Genomic DNA, 25,626 nt, shown 5'->3' with positions numbered 1-25,626 from the left:
CTTTTGGACTAGCTAAAATGTCTAAATTAAATCAACAATTAAATATTTTCAAACAAAAAATAATTAATTTGAATTAATCTGTTTTGGTCTTGTTGTATGAACCTAAAATCAAATAAATTTCAAATTAAAGGACTAAATGTTTCAAATTTTGCCATCACTCACACACTGCTGCAATTTATTAGATCACGCACACTGCCTTTGCTTTTCTGATGAAGTCACTCTACCACTGAGATTATTAATACATTACTATCAAAAATGTACACGTATTTTACTTTAAAGAAGTCATGAATTGAGAAACATATAAGTGATTATTGTACTATTAAAACACCCTGTAAGTTTCAGAACTCAAAATGTCCTTGTTAGTCCAAACAGCTTTTAATGAAACCAAGCTCAGAAAACAACTCGTTTCTGATTGTCACATTATTATGTCATAGTGTGCCAAAAGACCACCTCTGCAGAATCAGATTGAGGCATCATCGCTTCTTTGGCTCCACCCACTGGCGTGTAAGTGAGATGAGAAGGAGAGAAGAGAGATACAGGATCACTGGACTAAAAATAACATTACTTTCCAAGGGATCATAATGCTAGGAAAGTTTGTTTTCAACTATGTGAATGTCCAAGTAGAGCTTTATTTGTTTGTTCGGTACATTTCATTGTGGATTCTTTGGTAAATCAGTCGCAATTTTGGCGCAGGCTTTACAAACATACTTTTACTGTACGATATGGACCCGACAGTAATGCCACAAAATGCTGTTATCTAAATTGGGATTCAATTATATACAGAAAGCGATCAAAGAATGCTCCCTTTATAATCGCTGGAGCTGTCAATCACACAGCGCGAGTCAACAAAACTCCCATTATAATCAATGACGCTGTCTATACTGTACAATGAATCTTATTTACATCGTGTTCGAGCTGTTAGTTTTGAAGAAAGCATTTGTGAGACAGCAGATATAAAGTTGAATTGATGAGATCACTGCATTCACTGCAATGCTCAACAGACATGTCTGTCATCCAGTGATGTAGCCAATGGGGTGTCCAGGTTGGCACCAGACACCCGTTACATCGGATTGGCCACCCCGGGTGCCAATGTGTGTCAAAATATTGGATGCAATATCTTGCATCCCGTCTTAAAGTGACAGATGCCTAATATAACCAACCTGCTGCCACCTGTGTCATTAAAGTTAATCAAAGAAGAAAAAAAATCACTAGGCCTATATGATCTTGACTGAATAACTGTAGCTTTAACAAGGATTGATCTACATTTAATTCATACAGTGAAGATTATGCAATGTTATTTTACGTTTGATTATTCAATTTCTGTACCTGAATTACTGTTAGACCTAAAAAAATTAAAAAATAAAACAAAAAACATGGATTCCAGAAAAATAAAGTGAAAAATTTGGTAGAAAAAGATAAAATGGATTTCCCAGGGCCCTAAATAAACTACATAAAACAATGATGTTAAAAACAAAAATTAACAAAAATTAATAAAAAAATCAGTTTCTAATTATGTCTGTCAGTCCGCATCTTTGCACATCCAGTTATGGCAAACAAAAATTATTCATGTGATACAATATAACTCAGAACTTAGCTAGGAGGTATTAACAAAAAGTCAAGCAGTTAATCTAACCCTGCCTCATGAAAACCTCTCTAATCCTCAAGGCCTCTTCATTTTTGAGAATTACTGTGATAAACAGCACCACACCTTTAAGGTTTATAGCCCATCTCTGGCTGATCGAAATTGGTTGTTAGGATGGAATGGCCTTTGGTCCCCTTACAGTGCACTTGAACCAAACACTATCAATCCATGAGATCAGCCCAGAAAAATAATGAAGGGAAGGGCGTAAACGGGATGGCAGGAGGGATGAGAAAACCAGGTGCAATGAACAGAGATTCTGATGGCAGTATGGAAACCGCAGATGGAAACGGGAGATAATAGGCCCTTGCTGCATCAGACCTATTTATCATACAAACAGAAAAATATTGTCTCTCTGGCCTTCCCATTAATATTTACAATTATATACTATTTCATTGGTGACTTAGAAGTGAAGCTCTTATACCAGTGATAAAATGTGAGTATCTGTTCCTTTGGCACAGAGTGCAGCTTTCCAGTGCTGAGTACTCAACCGCATAATTAAACTAATTATAGTTACACAATTACAGCAATTACCCACTACATTACATTAATCGTCCGACACTACCCCAGTTTAGAGTGTGAAATGCCATTCTGACTAGCAACCCTTGATTACAAAAAACACTCATTCATCGCCAAATAAAAGAGTGTTCTCCGACAACTTAAAATAGCAAAAAGGACAACCTATATTAGACTAGTCTTGGTTAAAATGCTTGTTTTTGGGTGAATTTATAGTTTCATTGGAAATTTAACCTATCCATTTTCTAAATGCATGTTATTGATCTTATTGTGAACACTTCATTCATGCATACATTTTATTCTTTTACATTTTTTGTCCTTGCAATTTTTGTCCGGCGCATAAACCCGCTTCTTTTTACAATTGACTGCTAGCTCGCATTGAGATCTGCCTCCATCCAATCAACAACTAGAGGATTGAAACAAGACCCTGTCTACATGTTTCACTTGGATGTATGTTAAAATATGGAAGAAAAGATCTGTTGCTACTAGGGTTGGGCGATGTCCCCTAAATTGGCAGTTGACGATGTTTACAGTAAAACATCGCGATGGACGATGATATCGTTGGGTGGGGGGGGTGCTACGGAATCGCGCTGACCATCACGAACAGAGAGAGAGAGAGAGAGAGAGAGAGAGAGTGTAGCTACTTCTACTGTTTACGCCACAGCAATACTCGGCTTGGCATTTTGAAATATTTATATGTTTATTTGGCCGTTTACGCTCGCAACCGAAGACAAAGACTACTTCTCCGTGTTGCGTTCGGAGCGCGCGCACAGCATCCTGTCAGTAGAATTCAGTTCTCTTTCGCGACTTATCGCGCTTTTAATATTTATTTTCAATATAAAGCACATCCTGCTCTTTTCTTTCTCATTCATTCATGTTTTATTATTAATAACTTTAAACAGAATCGTCAACTGAAATCTGCGAGGATTATCAACAATACGACACATTTATAGGACATAAAGGGTCTCTGCGGCAAAAGTGAAAGTACCAGCGGCCAGCGGGTGAAATGTTTCGAAATGTCTCTTTGAACAGCAAAGCACCCGTTTCAATAAAAGGATATATTAAAGTTTATATAGCCTACTTTTACATTTTCGCTGCTGTTCTAAAATGATTTTCGTCATCCATCACCTTAAACAAGCAGCAGCTGCTTGAATCCCAGTGCAGGAGCTGTAACTGTTAGGTTACCACAGAAACGTAAGCGGTTAGTTGATTGCTGTGGTGACTCGTGACACTCGCGAACAGCACTGAACACGCACGTCTTAATTTTTTTATTGTTCGTTGGTAAAGGGTGAGAGACCTTGCGGCAGGTTCCCAACCACTGGTGTACACACGAACACGAACACGAACTGCCATGAGACTGGGCTGGTCTGACAGGGTGGGGGGCGTGGCATCACGATGGTGGCTCACCATCGTGATGTCGGTCAACCATCACGATGGACGATGATATCGTCCATCGGCACAACCCTTGTTGCTACTTCTGTTACATCGTGACTTTGACTTTAAAGGGTTAGTTCACCCAAAAATGAAAATTCTGTCAGTAATAACTCACCCTCATGTTGTTCCAACCCCGTAAGACTTCCATTCATCTTCGGAACACAAATTAAGATATTTTTGATGAAATCTGAGAGCTGGATCACTCCTTCATAGGCTGCTAGGTAATCGATATCTGCCATCCCAGAAAAGTTAGTAAAGACATTGTTAAAATAGTTCAAGTGACTACAGTGGCTCAACCTTAAGTTTATCAAGCGACGAGAATACTTTTTGTGCGCAAAAACAAACAAAAATGTTATTCAACTATTCATTTTCTTCAGTGTGGGCCTCTGAGTGAGTTCACATAGTGTGACAGTACAGCGCTTCTGGGTTCTACGTCAGAACATAGGCTCACTATTGGCCAGCATCACACACATGACCAGACAATAGTGAGCCTACGTGTAGTCACTTTGACTATTTTAACGATGTCTTTACTAACATTTCTGGGATGTCCGATATCATTACCTAGCAGCCTATGAAGGAGTGAGACAGCTCTCATATTTCTTCAAAAATATCTTAATTTCTGTTCCGAAGATGAACGAAAGTCTTACGGGGTTGGAACAACATGAGGGTGAGTAATTACTGACAGAATTAAAAATTTTCGGTGAACTAACCCCTTAATTGTTGCTTAAAGTCACTATAAAATCTAAATGGGCAATTCTTATTTTTATGGAATACTGCAGTGTTTATTATAAATGATTTATCCGTGCATATCATTTCTTAAAACTTCATGGTAACACTTTATTTCGATAGTCCACTTTAGACATTCTACTAACTATAAGTAACTTTGCAACTACATGTCAACTAACTGTCATTAGAATATTAGTAGACTGTATGCTTAATATCTGGTTAAAAATAAAATAAAAAAATCACTTTATTTTGACCCCCAACAGATATTCTACTGACTATAAGTAACTTGGCAACTAAAAGGCAACTTATTCTACTAACTCAAACCATAACACCTAACCATAACCGAACAGTCTACTGACAGTCTACTGCAGCCTACTAATGCTCTAATGAGAGTTAGTTGACATGTAGTTGCAAAGTTACTTATAGTTAGTAGAATGTCTAAAGTGGACTATCGAAATAAAGTGGAACCAAATTCATGTGCCCTTGTAATCTTTAATCAAAATAATTTCTCTTCCCTCTTGCAATGACATCTCTTCCTTTCTCTGATAATGTGTTGGGCAGGACAAGCTGTCACTCACATGAGATCACAGCAATAGCAAACAACAAAGATTTTTTTCTTGGTCGAGTAGCTGTTTCCCTCAGATATATGCGACAATAGGGATGAAAAGGCTATCACAACTTCTGTATCATGCTAACTTAAACATGTTGTCATTCAAGAGGCACTTTAATAGTTACACTTGTAGTTTACTTAATTGGAAAATCTAGGGAGAGCACAATGGTTTTTAACAGTTAGTAAGATTGTATAGTATTTGGTGGCTTAATTTAAACTATTGGGGAAATGTTGTTTAAAATATTAAACTTTAATAAAACCATGCAGCAATTGTAGCCTTACCAAGTCATAAAATGTCAATTTGTCCTACATTATAGTCTAGCTTCATGAGAATGCTGTAAAAATCATAAGCTATGTTTCCATCCACCTATTTTTATGCACATTTTGGTGCATTTTGCATTTGGTGCATTTTGATCCACCTGCAAAACTGGTGGATGGAAACGGCAAGATATACATAAAGTTTGAAAAAAATGTTATCTGATAACAAAACTTGCATAAACTACGATGGAAACACATTTATCGTATAAATTCCTCAATGCGCATCAAAAAATCATGTGATTGCGATGGGACAACAACTAGACTAACCAGAGGACCAATCTCGTTGCATCTGAAATGCCATTTTGGTTGAGTCTTTTATTAAAGGCTATGTTCACACTGTCAGTCCAAATCCGATTTTTTTGCATATCCGATTGAAATCCGATCAGATTAGTGTCAACGGCAAAAAATCACGCAAAATATGCATTTCTGAAAATCCATTTCAGTCTGACCGCTCTGATCGGTTTTCGAGTGGTTTATGTGACTTTCTCACGCACATAAAACGTAATCGTCACACGCTGTTATAGGAAACATGCTGAAAGTCGCTGCTGAAACAAGGGTGTGTTGTTGCAAAGTGCCAGACGAGCAGAAAATGACAATATGTTTTGTATATGTAATGGAGACATGTTTTGAAACCGTCGGAGACGACAGCACGGAATAAAGCAGTGCATACCAGCCTCTATGTTTCTGCTGTTGCTTAAGACGCAGTAGTCCAGCGCGGCAGCTACACATTGTCATGCTGTAAATAAGACAACATCTGTATTGCAATTGCAAACCCCTCCATGTTGCGGTTGTTATTGTTTTTGACGTATGCCTACCATCATAAAGTCATTGCCATAGAAACCAATTCAGATATTCCGGAAAACTAAAGATTAGCATGGACACACAAATCGGATCTGAACATTTGCGATACACAGTGTGGACGTCAATAATTTTAGATCAGATTCCAATTGGATACACAAATAATCGGATTTGGACAGACAGTCTGAACGTAGCCAAAGTGGTTCAGTATAATTACCTTCCAGAACTGTCTTGCACGACTCCAAACAGCAGCATCTGCCTCCGAAAGCTAGATAACACATTATTGCGTTTCGTCTGCGTGCTCTGAGACGCAAGTAATTTATTATATACGAAAATGATTATGTTTCTCCTACTTTTCTTAGTGATATTTATCACCAGTTTATCAGGAATTAACGTTTTTGTTCTCTTTGACTCACTGGATGGAAATGCTTTATTCTCAAATGTTTTATGCTTTGCAACTTAAATTCACAACTTTGGATGGAAACATATTGACTTTCCTAGCTGCACCCTTCACACACATTAAATGATTTGAATTTATGACACTGGGCCGAAAGAGTATTAAACAGAGGGGATATAAACAGTAAGAGTGATGTCTCTCTGTGGTGACATTGTGTAAAATGACTCATGGAATAAAAGGGCAGCGGGGTGCGATACAGCTGAGTGTGTACGAATGAGTCTTTGGGGGGAGGTGGGGGGTATATCAGGACATGTTCATGGGGCAGAACCCTAATGATGTATTGTGTACTCCCTTAGGTTTCTCTCTGTGTGTTGTGCATATTTAAAAGGCAGTTTATGGTGTGAGGCGAAAAGGATGACTTGCATAGCAGTCCCGTGTACGATAGCTCTACATTGTCTCCCTCACAAAATTTGCTGTGTTTCAGGCTTCAGGTCTTTTCCACAACAACATTGTCAATACAGACATCTAAAGCAGGGGTGCCCAATTCCTATTCCTATAACCTTCCTGCAAAGTTCAGCTCTGCTTAACACACCTGTCTATAATTATAAAGTGCTCCTGGAGACCTTAATTAGCTGATTCATAAGTGTTTTATCAGGGTTAGAGCTAAACTTTGCAGATAGGTAGGTAGATCTCCAGGAACAGGATCAGGTACCCCTGATCTAAAGGGTGTTTTCACACTTGGTTAGTTCCAAGGTCTTATAACAGTTGGCATGAATTGACATATCAATGCACCAAAGCAAGAGGTGGCCCGAGTATGATTTGTATTTATGCAAACAGTTAGTTAGAGCTGTTTTACTGTTTTCATTTGTTTTACTCCTTGGCACAACATATTTCCGTTTCAACTAATTGAATAAGTAGATATTGGAGCCACAGGCAAGAAACTGTGCAATGGCAGTGAACTGTCCTTGAGTATGTTCGTAAGGGTATGTATGGTGGCCTCAATGTGCCACTCACTCAATAAGGGGAGAGAAGAAGTCGGAATACCTATTCTCTGACAGCAATGATTTTGAACCCTCTCTTCTCTTTCTTTCTTTATTTATAAAGCCCAATCTAATACAACAACAGTTGCCCAAAGTGCTGTAAAAAGAACTTAAATAAAATACTAATCATACAAAGAACGTTTAGAAGAAGAAAAATAGTACAACAATAACATACATACAAATAGCCTAAGGAGACACAAATTAAAAGTAAAACATGCCTCAGCACCTAATCGAGATTAAAAGCCCGGGATAGCAAATGAGATTTTAACCAAGTTTTAAAAATGGATATTGTTGGAGCCATTCTGATATGCAATGGTAATATGTTCCACAATTTAGGTAAAGCGACAGAAAAAGCCCGATCACCCCTTAGTTTCAGTCTGGATCTGGGAATAGTCGAGAGCAATTGATCAGAGGACCTAAGAGATCTAGCAGATGTGTGCCGTTTTAGTAGGCCAGTAAGGTACGGTGGCGCAAAGCCATTTAATGATTTAAAAACAAATAATAAAAGTTTATATTCGATTCTGAAACGCACCGGCAACCTAGCCTGGGAAAACCCAGACAACTTCCGGCAAATTTAGATTTGCTCTGCAAGTAGTCTGGCAAAGAGCTCATTCAAGCCCATTTCTAATCCCTCGAAATCGCGGCACCAATCAGAAACGTTGGGGCGGGCTTTACACGATGACAATCGCTCTGATTGGTTTTAGGTCAATCCAATTGCGCCTAGAGGCATTTGAGCGACGTCCGTTGGTGAAGCGCACCAACTTTTAAATGCATTATTATATTCAAATTGCAAACACATGAGCACAGTCTCCATGAAAGACCCACTGGCAGATGAACGTGCTACTACATTTCTCTCCGAAACGGTAGGAAATTAAATTAGATTTAATAGAGGATTTTAACTGTGACAAGATGATTGACAGGGCAGTATACGTGACAGGATGCACGCGACAGATCCGTCCGATAAAGATGACGAAGTAGTATGTCCCAAAGCTTGCCTACTTTTTTGCTACACATTCAAAAGTAAATACCTTTTCTTCACAAAAAGAGTACATACTTTTATGGCGTAGTGTAACTTAGGGAGAATTGGGACGCAGCATAGGGCTTTACACGATGACGATCGCTCTGATTGGTTTTAGGTATATCCAATTGCGCCCAGAGGCATTTGAGCGACGTCCGTTGGTTACGCCCCTTTGGAAATGAGTTATTAATGAAGCTTTGCCAGACCATAACTCAGTTACTACTGAGAATGGTCTGGTTTTAACCAGGCTAACCGGCAACCACTTAAGTGAAGATAAAATTGGTGTAATATGCTCATATTTGCGAGAACTTGTCAACAGTCTAGCGGCCGCATTCTGGACTGCCTGCAACCGCAGTAGTGCTGTCTGGCTAACTCCTATATAAAGAGAGTTACAATAGTCAAGCCGTGAAAAAAATAAGGCAAGAATGACTCTACTTCATGGGAGACCCTCTTTGCAATGTCTTGGAGATCATATACTTAATGTGCGCATCCCATGACAGATCAGATGATATTTGAACTCCAAGCAGTTTAAATGAAGAAAATGTATTGATTGCATGTCCAGAAATTACAGGAGAAGGAAGAGAGGGGATGTTGTTTTTTCCTGGCACTAATTACCATATCCATGATCTTAGCCCCATTCATAGCCAGTGAAAATTCCTGACCCCATTCTGCCACTGAATCCAATGCCTTCTGGATTAGGCCAGGTAGGGATCCCATTAGAAGCTCAGTGATTGTTAGATCATCAACATATTTCCAAAACTATGAATACTGAGGGAGCCAGACATGGATCCAGATTGTTTATACAGATAAGGAAGAACAGAGGGAATAAAAGTCCCCCCTGGGGAACACCAGCTGGAATTGGATATGAGTTAGACACACAGGAACCCTGTTTCACCCTTTGCTCTCTGTTACTCAGATAACTCCTCACAATGAGCCAACCGGGCGTTTGACATGCATGTCAGCCAGAGCATGAAGCAATTGACACTGCTCAATTGTGTGAAAGGCAAGAGTAAAATGAACAAAAACCACATGAATGTCCATTTTGGGGTTGTTATTAAATTCTTCTTGCCAGTATTGAAGAATCTGATTTAGGGTAGTGTCAGTTGTTCCGTTCGCTATGAAGCCATTTTGTGATGGCGCAAGTGATTGTATTGTCCAGAATGGCATCTCTGAGGATTCCTGATTAATGAAATCTGGCAGTAATCTTCTGGAAAACTGGGCTTTGTTTTTTTAGGAACAGCTTTGACCATAGCCTCCTTCCAATACTTTGAAAAAATATTATGTTGAATGCATGTGTTAAAGATATCACATGACACAGGTGCCAGTTCTTCATGAAAGGTCTTTAAGACCCAAGGAGGAGTACAGTCAGGACCAGCAGCCTTCGCTGCATTCATTTTGCAAAGTCTAGCTTTAACTTGCCCAATACTCAGGGGAGGTATTCTACCACTTTGACAGCTTGTGAATAACATCATCTTCAGAGGGAGAAGTGTGGATCACTTGATCACACTGAAGCAAAATGCTAAGCAAAGGTATCACACTCATGTTGCAAGATGTTATAATCCTGAGACACAACATCTCTCCAATCTCCTTCCCATCCCCATTAATGCCTTCACAGACTTAAACAACTGTTTTGGCTTAGTACAGCACAGTTCTTCCACTTCGTTCTTGTAGTATTTTTATTTATTTATTTTATCATTCTTAACTGATTTTAGATTCATATGGCAAGTTTAGTAAAATGCATGCTGCCTCTCTTTTATCATATCTTTAATTTGCATGGTCATCCAAGGCTTGTCATTATTTTGTAATGTAAACTTTCTTTAATGGAACAGTTTTGACCCAGTGGAAGTAAAGGCACTAACCATTGCCTCAGGGTCAGTAGCCTAATTAATCTCAGGGGTGTGTTTTCTGCAGAAGATGTGTTGAATAGGATTGGAGGGCGATTTCCCAGCATTCAACATGATAGTCTGATGGTCAGAGGAGCCAACAGGGGGAAAATGCTCAGGTGACACATACGTGGGACCAAAGTAAGTAAAGATTGAATCAAGATGACTGGCCTTTCTGGTTGATCCAGACACTACTTGTTTCAATCCATGTCTGCTACAGATGGTTTCAGACTTAGGCCTATATCTATTTGTGTCTCCAAGTATGACAATTGTGGCTTGCTGGTAGTTGCATTCAATGTTGCCAAGACAGGGATCCAAGAATTGTGTAGTTAGCATCAGGTTAGGCCGTTGCTGAAGAACGTGGTGGAATGCACAGCACAGGAACAATACAACTTAACCCTAGATGAAGACGATTGGATCGTAATCAGACCCATAGAGCTTCCTGTTCATCATCTTCTAAATGAGTCAGTTGCTTTTATTTGTTGTTGTAGACATACAGTGCAACTCCTCCTCCCCCGCTGCCCTTGCGATCCTGCCGATGCAGTGTATATTCTAGAAAAATTCAAGTTAAATCTGGAATAGCTAAATTTATCCAGGTCTCTGACACGACAATAACAGCTGACTTATAATAATAATAATAATAATAATAATAATAATTCATTACATTTATATAGCGCTTTTCTTGGCACTCAAAGCGCTTTACATAGAAGAGGGGGATCTCCTCAACCACCACAAATGTGCAGCATCCACCTGGATTATGCGACGGCAGCCATATTGCGCCCATAGAACGCCCACCAAACACCAGCTTATTGGTGGAGAGAAGACAGAGTTATGAAGCCAATGAGTATATAGGGATGATTAGGAGGCCATGATGGACCCTGGGCAAATTTGGCCAGTGTTACACCCCTACTCTTTTGAAAGACATCCTGGGATTTTTTGTGTCCAAGCTTTAAATCGGAATTTATTTTTTGACATACGCACACTGCATGAATATACAGTTTCCCGCTGTTTGCACATAATAACTATTCTCCTAAATTGATTATTTATCTGTTTTAAACAGCACAGCAGACTTAATATGTATCCATTTCTGGTCATAATTTGGAGACAATGGACATATGAACCGTTGTGCCGTGCTGCTTATATTTATTACGCAGTAAAAATGCCCCTCCCCGCCATAGACTGTAAAAAAAGCGCCCGCGCCCAAAACCGGCTGTGGATGAGAATCCGAAAGAACAAGGATTGGTGGGGCGTTGTCTTGCTCCACTTCACAGACGCTGAGTGAAAGGAGGAGAATTTTAGAATGACAGGCCACTCATTTATTTGACACTTTATTCAACAGGAAGAACAGCTCGTTCATGCGTCATACGTCATTACGCTATTTCTACGTCTTTGCACATGCGCAGTCCTTTCAGTTTCGGTTTTCAATCCGATCAAGTGTTTACATGTTCTCTTGATCGGATTAGAAAAGGAATAAACCACCCCTTTCGGGCTTCTTTTTAGTCCGATTGAGCCGTCAATCCGATTACTAATGGATTATTTGGTTGCATATAAATGTAGCCAATGCTGTAATGTATATTGAAACATCGGAAATGTGTTTAAAAATCATATCACCGTTATTGAAAAAAATTATATTGCGATATATATTGAATTATTGTCCAGCCCTAGGAAAAAGATTCTTAAAATTGCAAAGGAAACCATCTAGATCTACTATAAAGAAGTAGGCTGCAGTTCCTAGAATCCATCCAAAATCTCCTAAAGTTGATGTCATCATATCCTTGCTCCCAAATTAAACATGTTGTCAGTCAAAAATGTAGTTTGAATGTGTGTTTATGCTATCTATACTAAGTTAAAATTTATTAAAAGCCGAAAAAAGCAAGCTAACAGCTCCTGTGATGGCAAAGCTACATTTTCAGCAGACAACATTTCAGTCTTCAGTGACACACGATCCTTCAGAAATCTTTCAAATACGCTTATTTGGTTCTCCGAAAACATTTCTTATTATTATCAATGTTGAAAACAGTTTTGCTGCTTAATATTTTTGTTAAAACGGTGATAACTTTCTTTCATAAACAGAAATTTCAGAGGAACAGAATTTATTTCAAATAGAACATCATAAATGTATTGAATAAAAATAATAATTTCTTTTAAAAAAAGAATACTGACCCCAAATTCCTGAACTGTAGTGTATTTTAACATCAAAATGTACTTTGTTTAGTTTTACTACACTTTTATACACTTTTGTACATTTTTAATTAATCTTATCAATACCATCAATAATTTAACAGGCCTATACTCAAATATTCAATTTAATATTAAAGTAACACTTTTTGGTCCATGTCCAGTCCACTTAAAGAGGTCTTAGTTTTGTTCTTGAAAAGAGGACTAAATAAATCACCCTATTTTCGATTGTGCCTGAACCTGAAGCGAGACAAGAACCAATAATCCTGATGTTTTCCAAAAATCAAAACCTTAAGAAACTCTACGATGGCAAGTTCTGTCTGTGTATTTACACTCTATGCTTTTCATTCCAGACTTTCTCAAAGCCCTTCGTGAGCTGTCTGTCCTGGCATGATTGATCGCTGGCGTGCCTTTAGAAGAGCTGCTGGACAGGAATGCCTGCAGATGTTCTGTTCCGATTAAGAATCCGAGCAGCACTAATGAGCACAAGAGCCCATGCAGAACTCCTGAGTGCTGTTTCCTGATGGCACCTGACCAACAGGTCTGCTAAGAGGCGAGTTAGTCTCGGGATACGACCCACCACGGAATATACCCGTCTCATCCTTATTTGCTCTTTCTGTTACCATTTTCAGTTTGGATGTGCCAAAGAGTGTGGTAATGAGGTAATCTTGGCACCAGAGGTACAGTGCCAGCTGGAGGCCATTGTGATTGGCATACCTCCATTTTCAAGTACCAACAAAGACATTTCCCCTCTTCTCCATTTTCAAATGCTGCCAGTAAATCAGACACGGGCTCCTGAGAGAGGAAGACTGATAGAGAATAACTCCTGGGTAAGTGACAGCTCTGGCTGAGATGCAGGGTTTTGTCAGTCGAGTCGGACTCCAACAGGTCTCTGAAAATGTAGATGGAAGATGCAGATTGGGCAGTACATCTTAGAAGGGATGATAAGATTTATCTCTCCATATCAAGACAGGAAGAGACAGAGCAGATCAATAAAGGATGGAGATAAAGAAGGGAATGGGCTGTTTTTTTCATTGACGTCACAATTGCAGTGTCACACTTCTATTATAATGAAGACGCAGAGGATAAAAATGCTTGACTGTTATATTACAAACATGCAAAACACAAGATATAACACAGTTATATGCACAAACACTATCAAATGCATTGTATTTGACACCTCACAGATGTAGGAACCTCCTGTTTGGTGCATATGCGCCGGTCACTCAATAATAATTATATATTTTTACAACGTATGTGAACCTTTGACACACCGTGTGTGTTCTGGCCATATGCTGGGGCGTCTGTCTAATTACATCAGGCAGTAGGGTGCCGTCACACCTACAATGAGCCCTCAAGTAGACATTTTACTAAACATTGACTCCACTGGTGAGGATCCAGAAGGTTCTGTGCAGGTTCTGGCTGTGCAGACATCTGCTCTTCACATCGGCTGTAAGCTGGCTTTCAACAGGTACCACAATAAACTCTCACCATGTCCTACTGACAATTACATAGAGGTTTATAGGGAGTTTATTGTAAACAGTTCAGTTTGAGAATGTAGTGAGACAGCATACCAGCACTGAGAGTCATAAACCTTGATAAAATCTTGATGATCTGTGGTAGACCCCTTTTTGTGTCGTAAACAATTACTTTTGGGTTCAAACTGTTTTTGTTTACATAAACTACCATTCAAAAAGTCTGAGGTCAGTAAGATTTTTTTGTTAAATAAATTAATGCTTTTATTAAGCAAGGATGCATTGAACTGATCAAAACTTAAAAGTAAATACAAGTATAATGTTACAATGATTAAATTGTTTTTAATAAATGCTGTTCTTTTAAACATTCTATTTATCGAAGTAGATACTAAATTGCTGGTACTAATGGTACAAATTTTCTAGCAAAAAGTATAGAACTGAAGTAATAAGCAAGTGCTTATTGACCCCACACTTTTCAATTGTGTATTACAATCAACCTGTACTTTGTTCAGTTGTAAAATATGTTTTATTAGTGCTGATTAATTAATGTTATCAATGCTAAGTTATCAGTTAACTGCCCTATTTCTCAAATATTAAAAAGTATATTGGAATCAGGTGACGATAATCAAATTAGTGAGTCTGAGGGCGCTTTCACACTGGCAGTTTAGTGCGGACCGGGGCACGGTTCGCATGAAAAATCGCTAATGTGAACGCTGTCATCGGACCCGGGTGCGCACTAGAGTACCGAACCCGAGACTACCTGGAGGAGGTGGTCTGAGCTCGGTTGCTCCCGAACCGTGGCGCGGTTCGCGTTAATGTGCAAGCAACACGGACTCGGGTGCGCGCTTGTTCAGGAAGTATAATATCCCGCGCATGCGTATCACTGTCGAATATCATTGTTTCCTCACACGAGTTGTATTCTCCATGCGTTTTCTGTGTGCGTTTGCGATGACGTAAGATCACTGCAAACGCACCTGGGTTCGATACAACTAATTGAGTGTGAAACCAGACCAACGCTGCGGGGGGCGCCGGGAACTAGCGCACTCGGGTTCGGACCGCAGCAAACGAACCCAGTGGAAAAACGCCCTAAAAGAAACCTTTGGTGAACAAAAGACTTGAATCACTGGAATTAATCAAAATTCCTCCCACTAGTGGTTCAGATCAATGAACCACAATCAGAGAAATGTCATCCAAATGGAGAATGTTTGGAGTTGGCAGTTTGGAGTCACAAAAAACACCAGAGCAACATCCAAAAATTGCTCAGCATAACTAACATCAGAAAGAAACTGGGCAAAACTAGTATCCATGGCAGAGTAGCAAGGTGGAAACACCAAGAAGAACACAAAAGCTTGCCTCATGTTTGCTAAGAAGAACCTGGATGATCCTCAAGAATTCTGGATCAAGTTTTTATAAAGAGATTAATCAAAAGTAGAACTTTGGGCTTGTTATGTCTGGCGAAGAACACTGCATTTCATATTAGAAACCTATTCCTTAATTCCACATTTCTACAATCGGAAAAGCCAAAAGAGAACAAGGACGTAACTATATAATTTAATTTTTAATTTTTTCAGTGTAATCATGATCTTGCATACTTTTTAAGACTGTCAGACAGTATGTAGATTGAGATGAAGTCCGTCTGTGCAAAGCAGAGGAAGAGACATTTAAACAGACATTCGATGGCCATACAATATGTATGTCACATATCAGCACATCTTGGTCAAACAACTACAGTAAACTCTGAAAGTGCATGTCACTATGGCAGGCTCCATGACCACATCTAACATCTGACACAGACACTTTCTGAAAACCGTTGAGATGAGCTACAAAGGCCTTGTCAATCAGAAATCACACCAAAGATCCAGCGCTGCAGCAGCTGCTTGGAGAAAGAGACAAGCGGAGGAGGGGTGGAAAACAGCCTTGAGAACATAACTGTCCGCCCATCCAGAGTGACTGAATCCATAACGTGTTGACAGGGTGTATTGCTGCCTGCCACGGCTCAGCTCTGTACGTCTGCCTTGTGTTGTCAGGGCAAGAGAGAGGAGAGCGGATCAGCGTGGGACGAGTGTGCCTGCCAGCAGCGCTTTGCCCTGAATCAGTCACTCAGCACTATCTGTCTAAGATAGACATTATCTTGGAGCTGCAGAGTAAAGGGTCAGTGTGACCCCGTGATGAGCTTGGCCTGTGCCATTTTGGGTGGTTCAGTTCAATTGAGCTTGGGTACATTCAACTAAAGCTATCTAAATTCAATACTTTAAGGACTACACAGTAAATATTTTCTTTCCTGGTGCCCCGGTTGGGCAAATACTTGAAATTTTAGCTTGCCCTGCCAACACTTTGACTGGTATAATAGTTCAAAAGTTTGGGGTTGATAAGAAAATAAGTATATTATGCTCACCAAGGATACATTTATTCAATCAAAAACACAGTAAAAACAATAATATTGTGAAATATTACAATTTAAAATAACTTTTTTATTTTCCATTTATTTTTCCATTTTTCTATATTTATTTTTATTTTTTTATTCCTGTGATGGCAAAGGTGCATTTTCAGCATCATTATTCCAGTCTTAAGGGTCACATGATTCTTTAGAAATCATTCTAATGTTGATTTGCTGCTCAAGAAACATTATTATTATTATTATCATCAATGTTGAAAACAGTTGTGCTGCTAAATATTTTTGTGGAAATGGTAATAAAAAAAAAATCAGGATTAAACAGTTTAAAAGAACAGCATTTATTTGAAACGGAAATGTTCTGCAACAATGTAAATGTCTTAACTGTAACTTTTGACCAATTTAATGCATCCTTCCTGAATAAAAGTATTAATTTCTTCTTTTTTTTTAAAACTACTTTTGAACCTCAGTATGTCATGTTTAGTTATCCAAAACATTAGGCATATTTATAATATTTAACCCACTCCAACTAATTCTTCCACAACGATCACAAGTCATCCTCACAATTTGAACAAAACCTCATGTTAGCCAGTTAGAAAACGGTACCATGGTGAGCAAAATTTGCAACAACAAATGTACAAAATGTATCACAGACCAATGTATAAAAATTAAAAACACATGTAAAATCAAATAATGTAAGATATGTATAGTGTCAATGCAACAATGGTCCAATGAGGGTTACAAAATGGCTCCTTAATATGTTCTTTGATATTGTAATGTAATGGTGATTAACTTCTGAATATAATTTATATTAAAATACTTTTGTGTAAGGCAACTGCATGTCATATTCATAATGCATGCTACACAATCAAAACAAGCCAAGAACTGTGTTCCTAAATCAGTTTATTGCCATTCTACACAGTGCCTAACTTCACACTGGCCCACTTAGCAGCATGAAATACAAAACTATTATTCTAAATTTTAATAAATAATGCATAAGCAAGCAATACAACAATACTTGAAGCTAATGCTGCAGGTTTACACATCTCCAGTTACAGAAGTGAAACACACAGGACCTGCTGTCATTAATAGTGACAAAGATTCAACACTTTTCATGATTCGTTAATTGCAGGAACAATAATCGTAATCTTGATTAAGTTTTCAATTAATTGTGCACCTCAAGGTACATTTAATTCACATTTAATTACAGTTATCAGCATGTGTCATAATGATGCTTGTGTTGAATTTTAGTGCAATATTTACTGTGACTCAGGAGCAAAATAAATGATTACATGAAATAGAGACAAACATTGAAGAAAACATTTTCAAGTGTGACCTCTTTGACCACACCAACTTCTTTTAAACCAGCAACATTCTGGCACAGCATTCATTTTTAATAACCTACCAACAGCAACATTTAGACTGTCCAATTGAGCAGCAGTAAACAAAGTTCCCATACAGCCTTCTGAGCCCATTATAATTACATGTCTTATCTTTGTCAGCTCAGTCTATCTTTTTTCCTAAATCAACTCTGGTTTAACTGGATGTGATGTCTAACCCTCATTAGGTGATTGTAGTCATATAAAGAGCGATCATGTGTCATTATTAGACCAGCTTAGAGAAGCACAGTGACAGATCATGCTGAGCATAAAGCCACACACATAAACAGACCTCCAGCCAAGCCTTAGCTTGTTTTGAAAGACTCATTTCTTGTTAGCACATCTGACTTCTTCGCAGTATTGCTTTTTTTTTGTCTCTGAACCAAAGACCAATTTCAAAACTGGTATTTAAAGTTACGGTTTCAGACAAACTGACCCTGACCCTAGATGAGGGCAGAAGGACAGCTTTCCTTCAGTGCATTATTTCTCAACTTCAATAGCCCAATGATGAAAACTCGGGTGTGAAAACCGACGGGCCTGTTCTCGTCTAGCAGTTGAAAATCCACGTGGGGGAGGGGTTGATACCGCAGGGAAGCGAGCGTGCCTTCATCCGAACCGCAGCTCTCGATATCCCATCTGCATTACAATGAGGTTATGGTTCTTCAGCGAACACAATCATCAAACATCTCTCTCTTGGTATTCTTCTGCTTGCTTTCACACATTCTTCCAGTAAACACACCAGTCCAAACATGGCAAGAAAAATTATACCGTTTAGCTGCAAGTTAATGGTATCAGGTCGTGGTGGAGTAAATCATCACCTCAAGGAGAATGTAAAGGTCAGGATCACCAATGGAAGAGGGTGTAGACATGATGATGCTCGGGAATACACAGAGCCTTTCTTACACGGCAGACCAGCTAAAAGCCCCTGGCCCTCCAAAAACATTTAATTTAGCAATAATTTTACCTTTTCCCTGATTCAACTCCTGAATCTTCTTCACTGCTGCCAGACCATCATCTTCATTGTTCCCAGCTGAAGAAAAGAAAGAAAAGACAGAAAAAGGTGTTAAATATACAAATTAAGTTATCATTGCATCAATGCCACATGAATTTAAATCAGCAAATTAGTTAAAAAAACGAATATCAAGATCACTTTATATAATGAACAGATTGAATTTAGGCTTTAATTCACATATAGACATTGATCAGTGAACATAAACAGAAGCTCAACTGAACCTGCTTGGCGCGCGAAAACAAACCTCATTGATTCTTGCTGAAGCTCAAACGTGCATGCGTAACATGAGAATGAACCTCATTGGTTGAGCATGTCAAGCAAACATGCTTGATCTTCAGTTTATCTTAACTGATGTGTCAATTGATGAATGTTTATATGTGAATAAGCCTAAATTCAGTCTGTTCATCATATAAAGCGATCATGTCTCTTCAGAAAATTTGGACTAAACCACTCAATTCATATGGATTATTTTTTACGATCTCTTTATAAACTTTTTGAAGCGTTGAAGGTTCAGTTGTGTAAGCTCGCACTCGATCGGCCCAAAAATCGGCATCCGACCAGCAGGGAAGGTCTCTGCGTGTTACTGTCTTTTCTCGTGGCAAAGTATTTTTGATTAAATGCAATACATTTTCTCATATGTATCTTCTCGTTATTTCATCTGACTCCATAAATGAAAAGGTTTTAATGATATCCGTGTATCATTAAAAATGAGCGAATGTTTGAAGAGAATGTTTTTCTCTAAAAAGTGTTTTAATTATGTATGGTGCAGGTCATCCCTCTCAAAATATCTTTTGCCACGTTGAAATGAAGTGATCTACAAACGTCGGAAAGAATCTGCATGCTCATTGGCTGCACTCTCTGTTGATACACTAGTAGCATAGTGTTGTTTCGTGATGTGAAAAGCATTAGACAATAAAATTAAACAATAGAATTTACTTATTATAGTGTTTTACCAGAATAAACAATTGGAGGATCAGTGCCTGTATGGCCAAAGAAGCAGAAAAAGTCTGAAGCCAGAAGCCAGAAAGACCAACAAACAAAAACAAGCGTAAACATTGGTACAGTAGCGCATACACAAAGTGAAAAGATTTATTGATAGAGAAAATCCTGAGAAGTTATTCTTTTTGTTGGACATGCAAGGGAATTAATTGTGTAGAACATTAATTGTGGGCGATATGGAATTTATTGCAATAACGATATCATTGACGATATAAATATAGTACCGTTCACCATTGTTTTTGGCTTCAAATGATAGCTGCATATATTCTTGAGAGCCTCAGAAACACAAACATTGATCTAAAGTAAAACGTACCCATCATCAAATAGGCTCCTATAATATACCAATTAAATAAAACACAGTAAAAATCCCGACACCAGCCCTAGCAGAAATGGAAAAGTTGGGCCCCACACTAGTGTTTGATTACTCTGTGTCAAATACACTGCATTCATTGGGATGAACTGAAATAGTGCGCTTTACGGACCGCCTGACCGAGAGCGAAACTCTCAAGTGCTCAGTCAGTGCTCGGTGAGTGAAAATATATCTGTGTGTACCAGTTCCAGATTGTAGAGGTAGTTCTTCGTTTAACGATAAACTCCACCTCAGCTTCATGTCCGCTGTTATGGCAGTTTAATTCACTAAACAATCATCTTTGGCGTAAGAGACAGTCTGGAATCAAATGATCATTAAAAAGTAATTTATTCTTGCAAGAAGGCCCAGTTGCCACACAGAAGTCACAAGTACAGTCTGTGGAACAAGTGCGACCAGGAGAGAGAGGCAGGCCAGTCTTTATACTGTTATCTTCAAGGTTCTCTAAACACTCCATAGATGGATAAGACACTCCACCAGTGATCCTATTATACACTGAACTTTAGTTTAGCTTAACTTACAGCCTGCAAGTCCTAAATTGGACACCCTTTGACCTTAGGGGTCAGGGCCTCGGCGTCTCCCCCTCTTCTCCTGCCTCACAGAAGTTCCACATCAATCATTATATCACATGGTCAGCAGCACACATAGAAGTCAATCCTGTGTATGTTAATGAAAATCGAAGTAAGTAATGAAAATCAAAAATCTCCCATTACACCGCCTTCCGCCAGTTGTTTTCGCTCTGCACGTGAGCTGCGAATGGGTCCCAAACAGAAATACGTCATCAACTAGGCCTAGGCTTTATCGCTATTATCGCAGGAAGACTAATTCTTATTGTGAGGAGAATTTTACCGGTATGTTGCAAACGATAAAAACTCACTAGTATCAGTATCTAATTTCCATAAAAGTCAGATGATCATGCTGATCCACGTCGATAGATGGCAGTGTAGTGTCTAACAGCATTGTGAGACTAAAGTACAAAAGTACAGAAAGAAAAGTGATGCTAACACTACCTGAAGAACTACTGAATGCACCTTTAATCAATTGTTAAAAAAAGTTATTTCAAGAAAAAAAAGAATAAAAATGCATATATAACATTCAGCCATACATACAGTCGGCATCTAGTCATAGTTGGGGGCGTGGCGAGGGTGGAGTCGGCGTGGGGGAAAACACTGCGAACATCGTGTGTATTTGAATGACAAAAATGTGGTATTGCGAGTCATTGACACCTGCCGACCGGCAACAGTACATTGTAAAATTAACTGCAATAGGTTATGATAGCCCTTATTTAATTAAAAACTGGGTCAATGACCCAACCAAATGGCCGGAGGTGTCGTTTCCAAGACATATTTTGTTATCTGGTTGAATCTCCAAGACATCGCGGCAGCTGTAGCGGTAACATTAGCCTATAACTCAATCAACTTATGTTGCATACTATAACTCCATAAAACCTTGTCACTAACCAATTGTACGTATGCTTCACTCCAAACTATTAATCCTTTTGTAAAACGGTGATCAGTAGTACGAAGTTGCAGAGGGACTGTGCTGACAGTTATCCCTAAAGTCCTCTAGTAACTCACAGACTGCAGTCTACTCCATAGGTTCACGGCTCGCGTCATGAGCCTTCAGCTGATAACACTAATGTGAATGAGACATCCCTTATGAAAAACAACTATAGGAATCTTTTAGTATTTTGGGACATAGGCTACTATAGAAGTACTATAGAGGTATTACAGAACATCACATCAGTATTATACACTACTATAGAAATCTTAAAGGATTACTATATAGTTCTTTTTCGTAAGGGATGTAGACAAAACTAGCCCACCACTGCCTAATACGAGTTTAACACCCACTACTATATCACACAGGGATCTACTCACACAGTAATCTCAAAAAAGAAAGCTCAAAAGCGATTTTGTCTTAATTTTCTGGTTCTGTGTGTTTATTAGGAAGGATGTAGAACATCAATTCATAATTTGGTTGTTTATTGGCGGTACAGAAAACGACACAGCAACTCTTCAGCATGATTGCCCCGTGTATTTCAATGAGCCGCCAAGGCAATGTTTTCCCCCACGGGCTAAATTCACATCACGTGATGGGGCGTTCCCGGGGGCGTTCCCAGACCAACCGTCTGTATCTATCAACCATCAGAAAAATTATGTGCAAAAATGTAACTTAACTACCCATTAAGGTAGCATATTAGCACTTAAAGGGTCCATAATAGAATGTTAAGAGACTAATATGCACCTTTTAGTAGTAGATGATGTCCAAAAATATATCTTTTCAGGTTATTGCCCCAGTGACACTCAATTTTAATCATTACACATGTTTTTCTGACAGTTCACATACAAAGAGGAGCAGATTCACCTCAGGCTCATGCTACAACTATGGGGCTCAGTGCAATTACGCAACAGTTTAACCATGAGCTTTTACCAATATTACCAAAACAGCCGGTGCATATAAGTCCTGTTCCTGCATATGCAGTACACTAAGAACCCTGTCCTGCATTTGAATAAACATGTGAGGAGAGTTACTCTTGCTTAAGCCCTTCTTATTGCCTTTTATGTGTCACTTAACTCCTAGAAAAAGCTCTTGTTGATAATGCAGACTGACAAGGAGGAAAAAGAAGGGGAAATGCTTGAAACATGAAAATAAGGAAGAAGAAGGTGGGTTTGAGCTCCTTCAACACCAGTCATGCTAATAACACTGTGCATGGTATGGGAAATATTAAAAAGTATCACAAGTAGCAGGAAACCAATGAACAGATTACATAACCACAGGAATGGATCTGTAAACTAGAGTCAAGACACCAGTGGAATAGTGTTAGTTTACTGATCTGAAATCAGGTATGAGAAGATGATACAATACCAATGATCACATGCATGTCCAGGCTGACCAAATGTCTGGAAATCTCATATCCTATTCCTCTGGTTCCCCCTGTAACTATGGCAACCTTTCCATTCTGTTTGGGCAAATCTGAGCAAGACAGAAAGCAAGAAAATTATGGAAAAATTGAATGCATAATATTACAAAAACTAGTTGTTTTATACTGACACGGACAGTCTTTGTTTGGGACATATTCTTTTATCCCTCTGTGAGTGTTTTTTTGGATGTGCAGTGGCCTCAGGGATCATTAAATGTAGAAACTGCATGACCTGCTTTGTGATTAAGCCTAACTAGTGATACCATTCCTTCACTCTTTTGCTTAATGAGTATTATTAATTAATACTATTGATAAACAAGTTCACTTGTCCAATATTGATGTTTTACTGGCCAACGAGTCAGTGAAGCAGTGAGATTATGACAATCATCACTGATAAGCAGTCACTTTTTGTTACCATTTCCATGTTAAAATGTTTCCGGTTAAAATCAAATAATATTACGTTTATTATGCATTAACTGTAAGCCTTATATTTTATAGCGATCACACAAAATAGTCAAAAAAAAGTCTTAAAGTCTTAAAAATCAGTGTTCCTTAATCATCTTTCTTTTTCCTGTAGCTAATCCCGTGGGCTTCAAAAGCTTTAAATATTTCTGAATCAAAAGACCATTGTGAGGAAGGATTTGGGTCTAATCCTCGTGCTTTGCACTGGGACATGGTTGCCCTTTAACGGTGATTTAAATTGAAGTATAGAGCTGTCTACAATTGCAACCGAGCAATCAAGTAGAAACTTGAGATTAATAAGTAATAAATATAATAATATTATTATAAATAATAATAATAATAATAATAATAATAATAATAAGTACAGTGTCAGTAATATATATATATATATATATATATATATATATATATATATATATATATATATATATATATAGATACACACACACTGCAGATCTAGAAGAAAATAGTGCCATTGTCCATCTTAAGTAATTCAGTGTTGATTCATTTTGGTTGTAAAAATTCAATTAATAACTAAGGATCTATCTATCTATCTATCTATCTATCTATCTACACACAAACACATACATTATATATATAACCTTTCTATTTTGTGTGTGTGTGTTAAAATAAATAGGTGAAAGGTTACAGTAGTTTGTTATAAGCTACAGGTTAAGCATAATCTCAGCCAACGCGATTTAGCAGCCACAACTGTCATATACAAACTGTATCAGTAGTATAAAGTATAAGAAAAAGTTGAAGTAGCCTACTTTCCTCAAAAAAATAAAAAAAATAATTTTTTACTCATTTACTTACTCACCCGCGTTACTTTCCTCCGTGTCAAGACACTAGACAGAATAACATTCTCAGTCACCATCCACATTCATTACAACTGTTGTTCCATACAACTAAAGTGAATAGTGACTGGTCCTGTCATTCTGCCGCACAACTCAAATTTGTGTGTATCGGTTTTGAACATGAATCTGATGCATAACATTTGTTTTTGGGTGAACTGTCCTTTTAAGCGCAGCTCACACAAGACAGCTTGTAACTATTGAATAGATGTTTGACAGCTGCTAAACACAGAAAATATCCGTTAGACCACTGCAAATCCGTAACGATAAAAACCTCTAACCTGGCAGGTTGAACGATTTGTTGAAAAGCTGGTATAGGAGAACTTTGACGCCGTCTAAGTAGAGTCTGATGAAGCCGAAGATACAAGGCAAAAACCACCACATGTTTGAAGATGACAGGGAGTGTCTCAGTATTTACGGTCCGTGCTGAAGTACAGTAGGAACGGATCAGCTTGTTCTTACGATAGTTCCGCTGTCTACGACAAGCAATGTAGACACCCAATCTGGACTCCGATTTACTACAGGGATTAACCACTGCCAGGAAAGAAAAAAAAAAAGAAGAAGAAGAAAAAAAAAGAAAAGAAAAATAAATACAGCTGGTGAAGATGACCAAAAGACATAGCAGGATAATAATTTGAAAAACTTGTGAATCAAGAGATAGGCTAGATAGGCTAGGCTAGAGATAGAGATGGAGAGAAACCCTGCTGAAAAAAACAATAGAAACCATTACAGAATTGCTAATGGTTTTAATGGTTGTATTGGAAACTGTATTGGTTTTAATGGAAACTGTAATGGTCCTAGTGGGTCTCTATTGGTAATTTACTTTTTTCTATTGGTGGCATATTTTGTCTATTTGTCTGTATTGGTTTTAATGGAAACTGTAATGGTCCTAGTAGGTCTCTATTGGTGATTTGCTTTCTTCTATTGGTGGCATGTTTTTTCTATTGGATACCATTAAGGACCAATAGAACACCTTTGGCAACTTATGGGTTACATGTTGGTATCTACTGGACACCAATATGAACCATTAAGTCTCCAACAAATTTAGTGTTTTCTTTGGTTTGATGATATTAATATATAATTTGTTTGTCACTGATTTCCTGGACTGTTCCTATGTTTAAGTGACACCTTTCACAGTAGAACTGAAATTCTACTTTCTCACAACTGTTTTTAAACACTCTGTTAAAAAGATACTTGGATCGAGGT

At 38.3% G+C, this 25,626-nt stretch overlaps 1 protein-coding gene across 1 annotated transcript in view; it reads right to left on the bottom strand.

Moving 5' to 3' along the window:
• Nucleotides 1–25,626, bottom strand: part of dhrsx (dehydrogenase/reductase (SDR family) X-linked) — a 72,963-nt gene that overhangs the window by 20,029 nt on the left and 27,308 nt on the right. Inside the window, exons 2-4 of the mRNA XM_082164053.1 lie at nucleotides 24,702–24,954; nucleotides 23,050–23,157; nucleotides 18,768–18,833 (exon numbers count right to left, since the gene is read on the bottom strand). Coding sequence (XP_082020179.1) covers nucleotides 18,768–18,833; nucleotides 23,050–23,157; nucleotides 24,702–24,804 — 277 coding nt within the window. The 5' untranslated portion in view covers nucleotides 24,805–24,954. The remainder of the gene's footprint in view (nucleotides 1–18,767; nucleotides 18,834–23,049; nucleotides 23,158–24,701; nucleotides 24,955–25,626) is intronic.

The sequence above is a fragment of the Leuciscus leuciscus genome (assembly GCF_965113295.1).
Source record: "Leuciscus leuciscus genome assembly, chromosome: 3".
Taxonomy (NCBI): Eukaryota; Metazoa; Chordata; class Actinopteri; order Cypriniformes; family Leuciscidae; genus Leuciscus; species Leuciscus leuciscus.
This window is presented reverse-complemented; position numbering and strand designations above follow the sequence as displayed.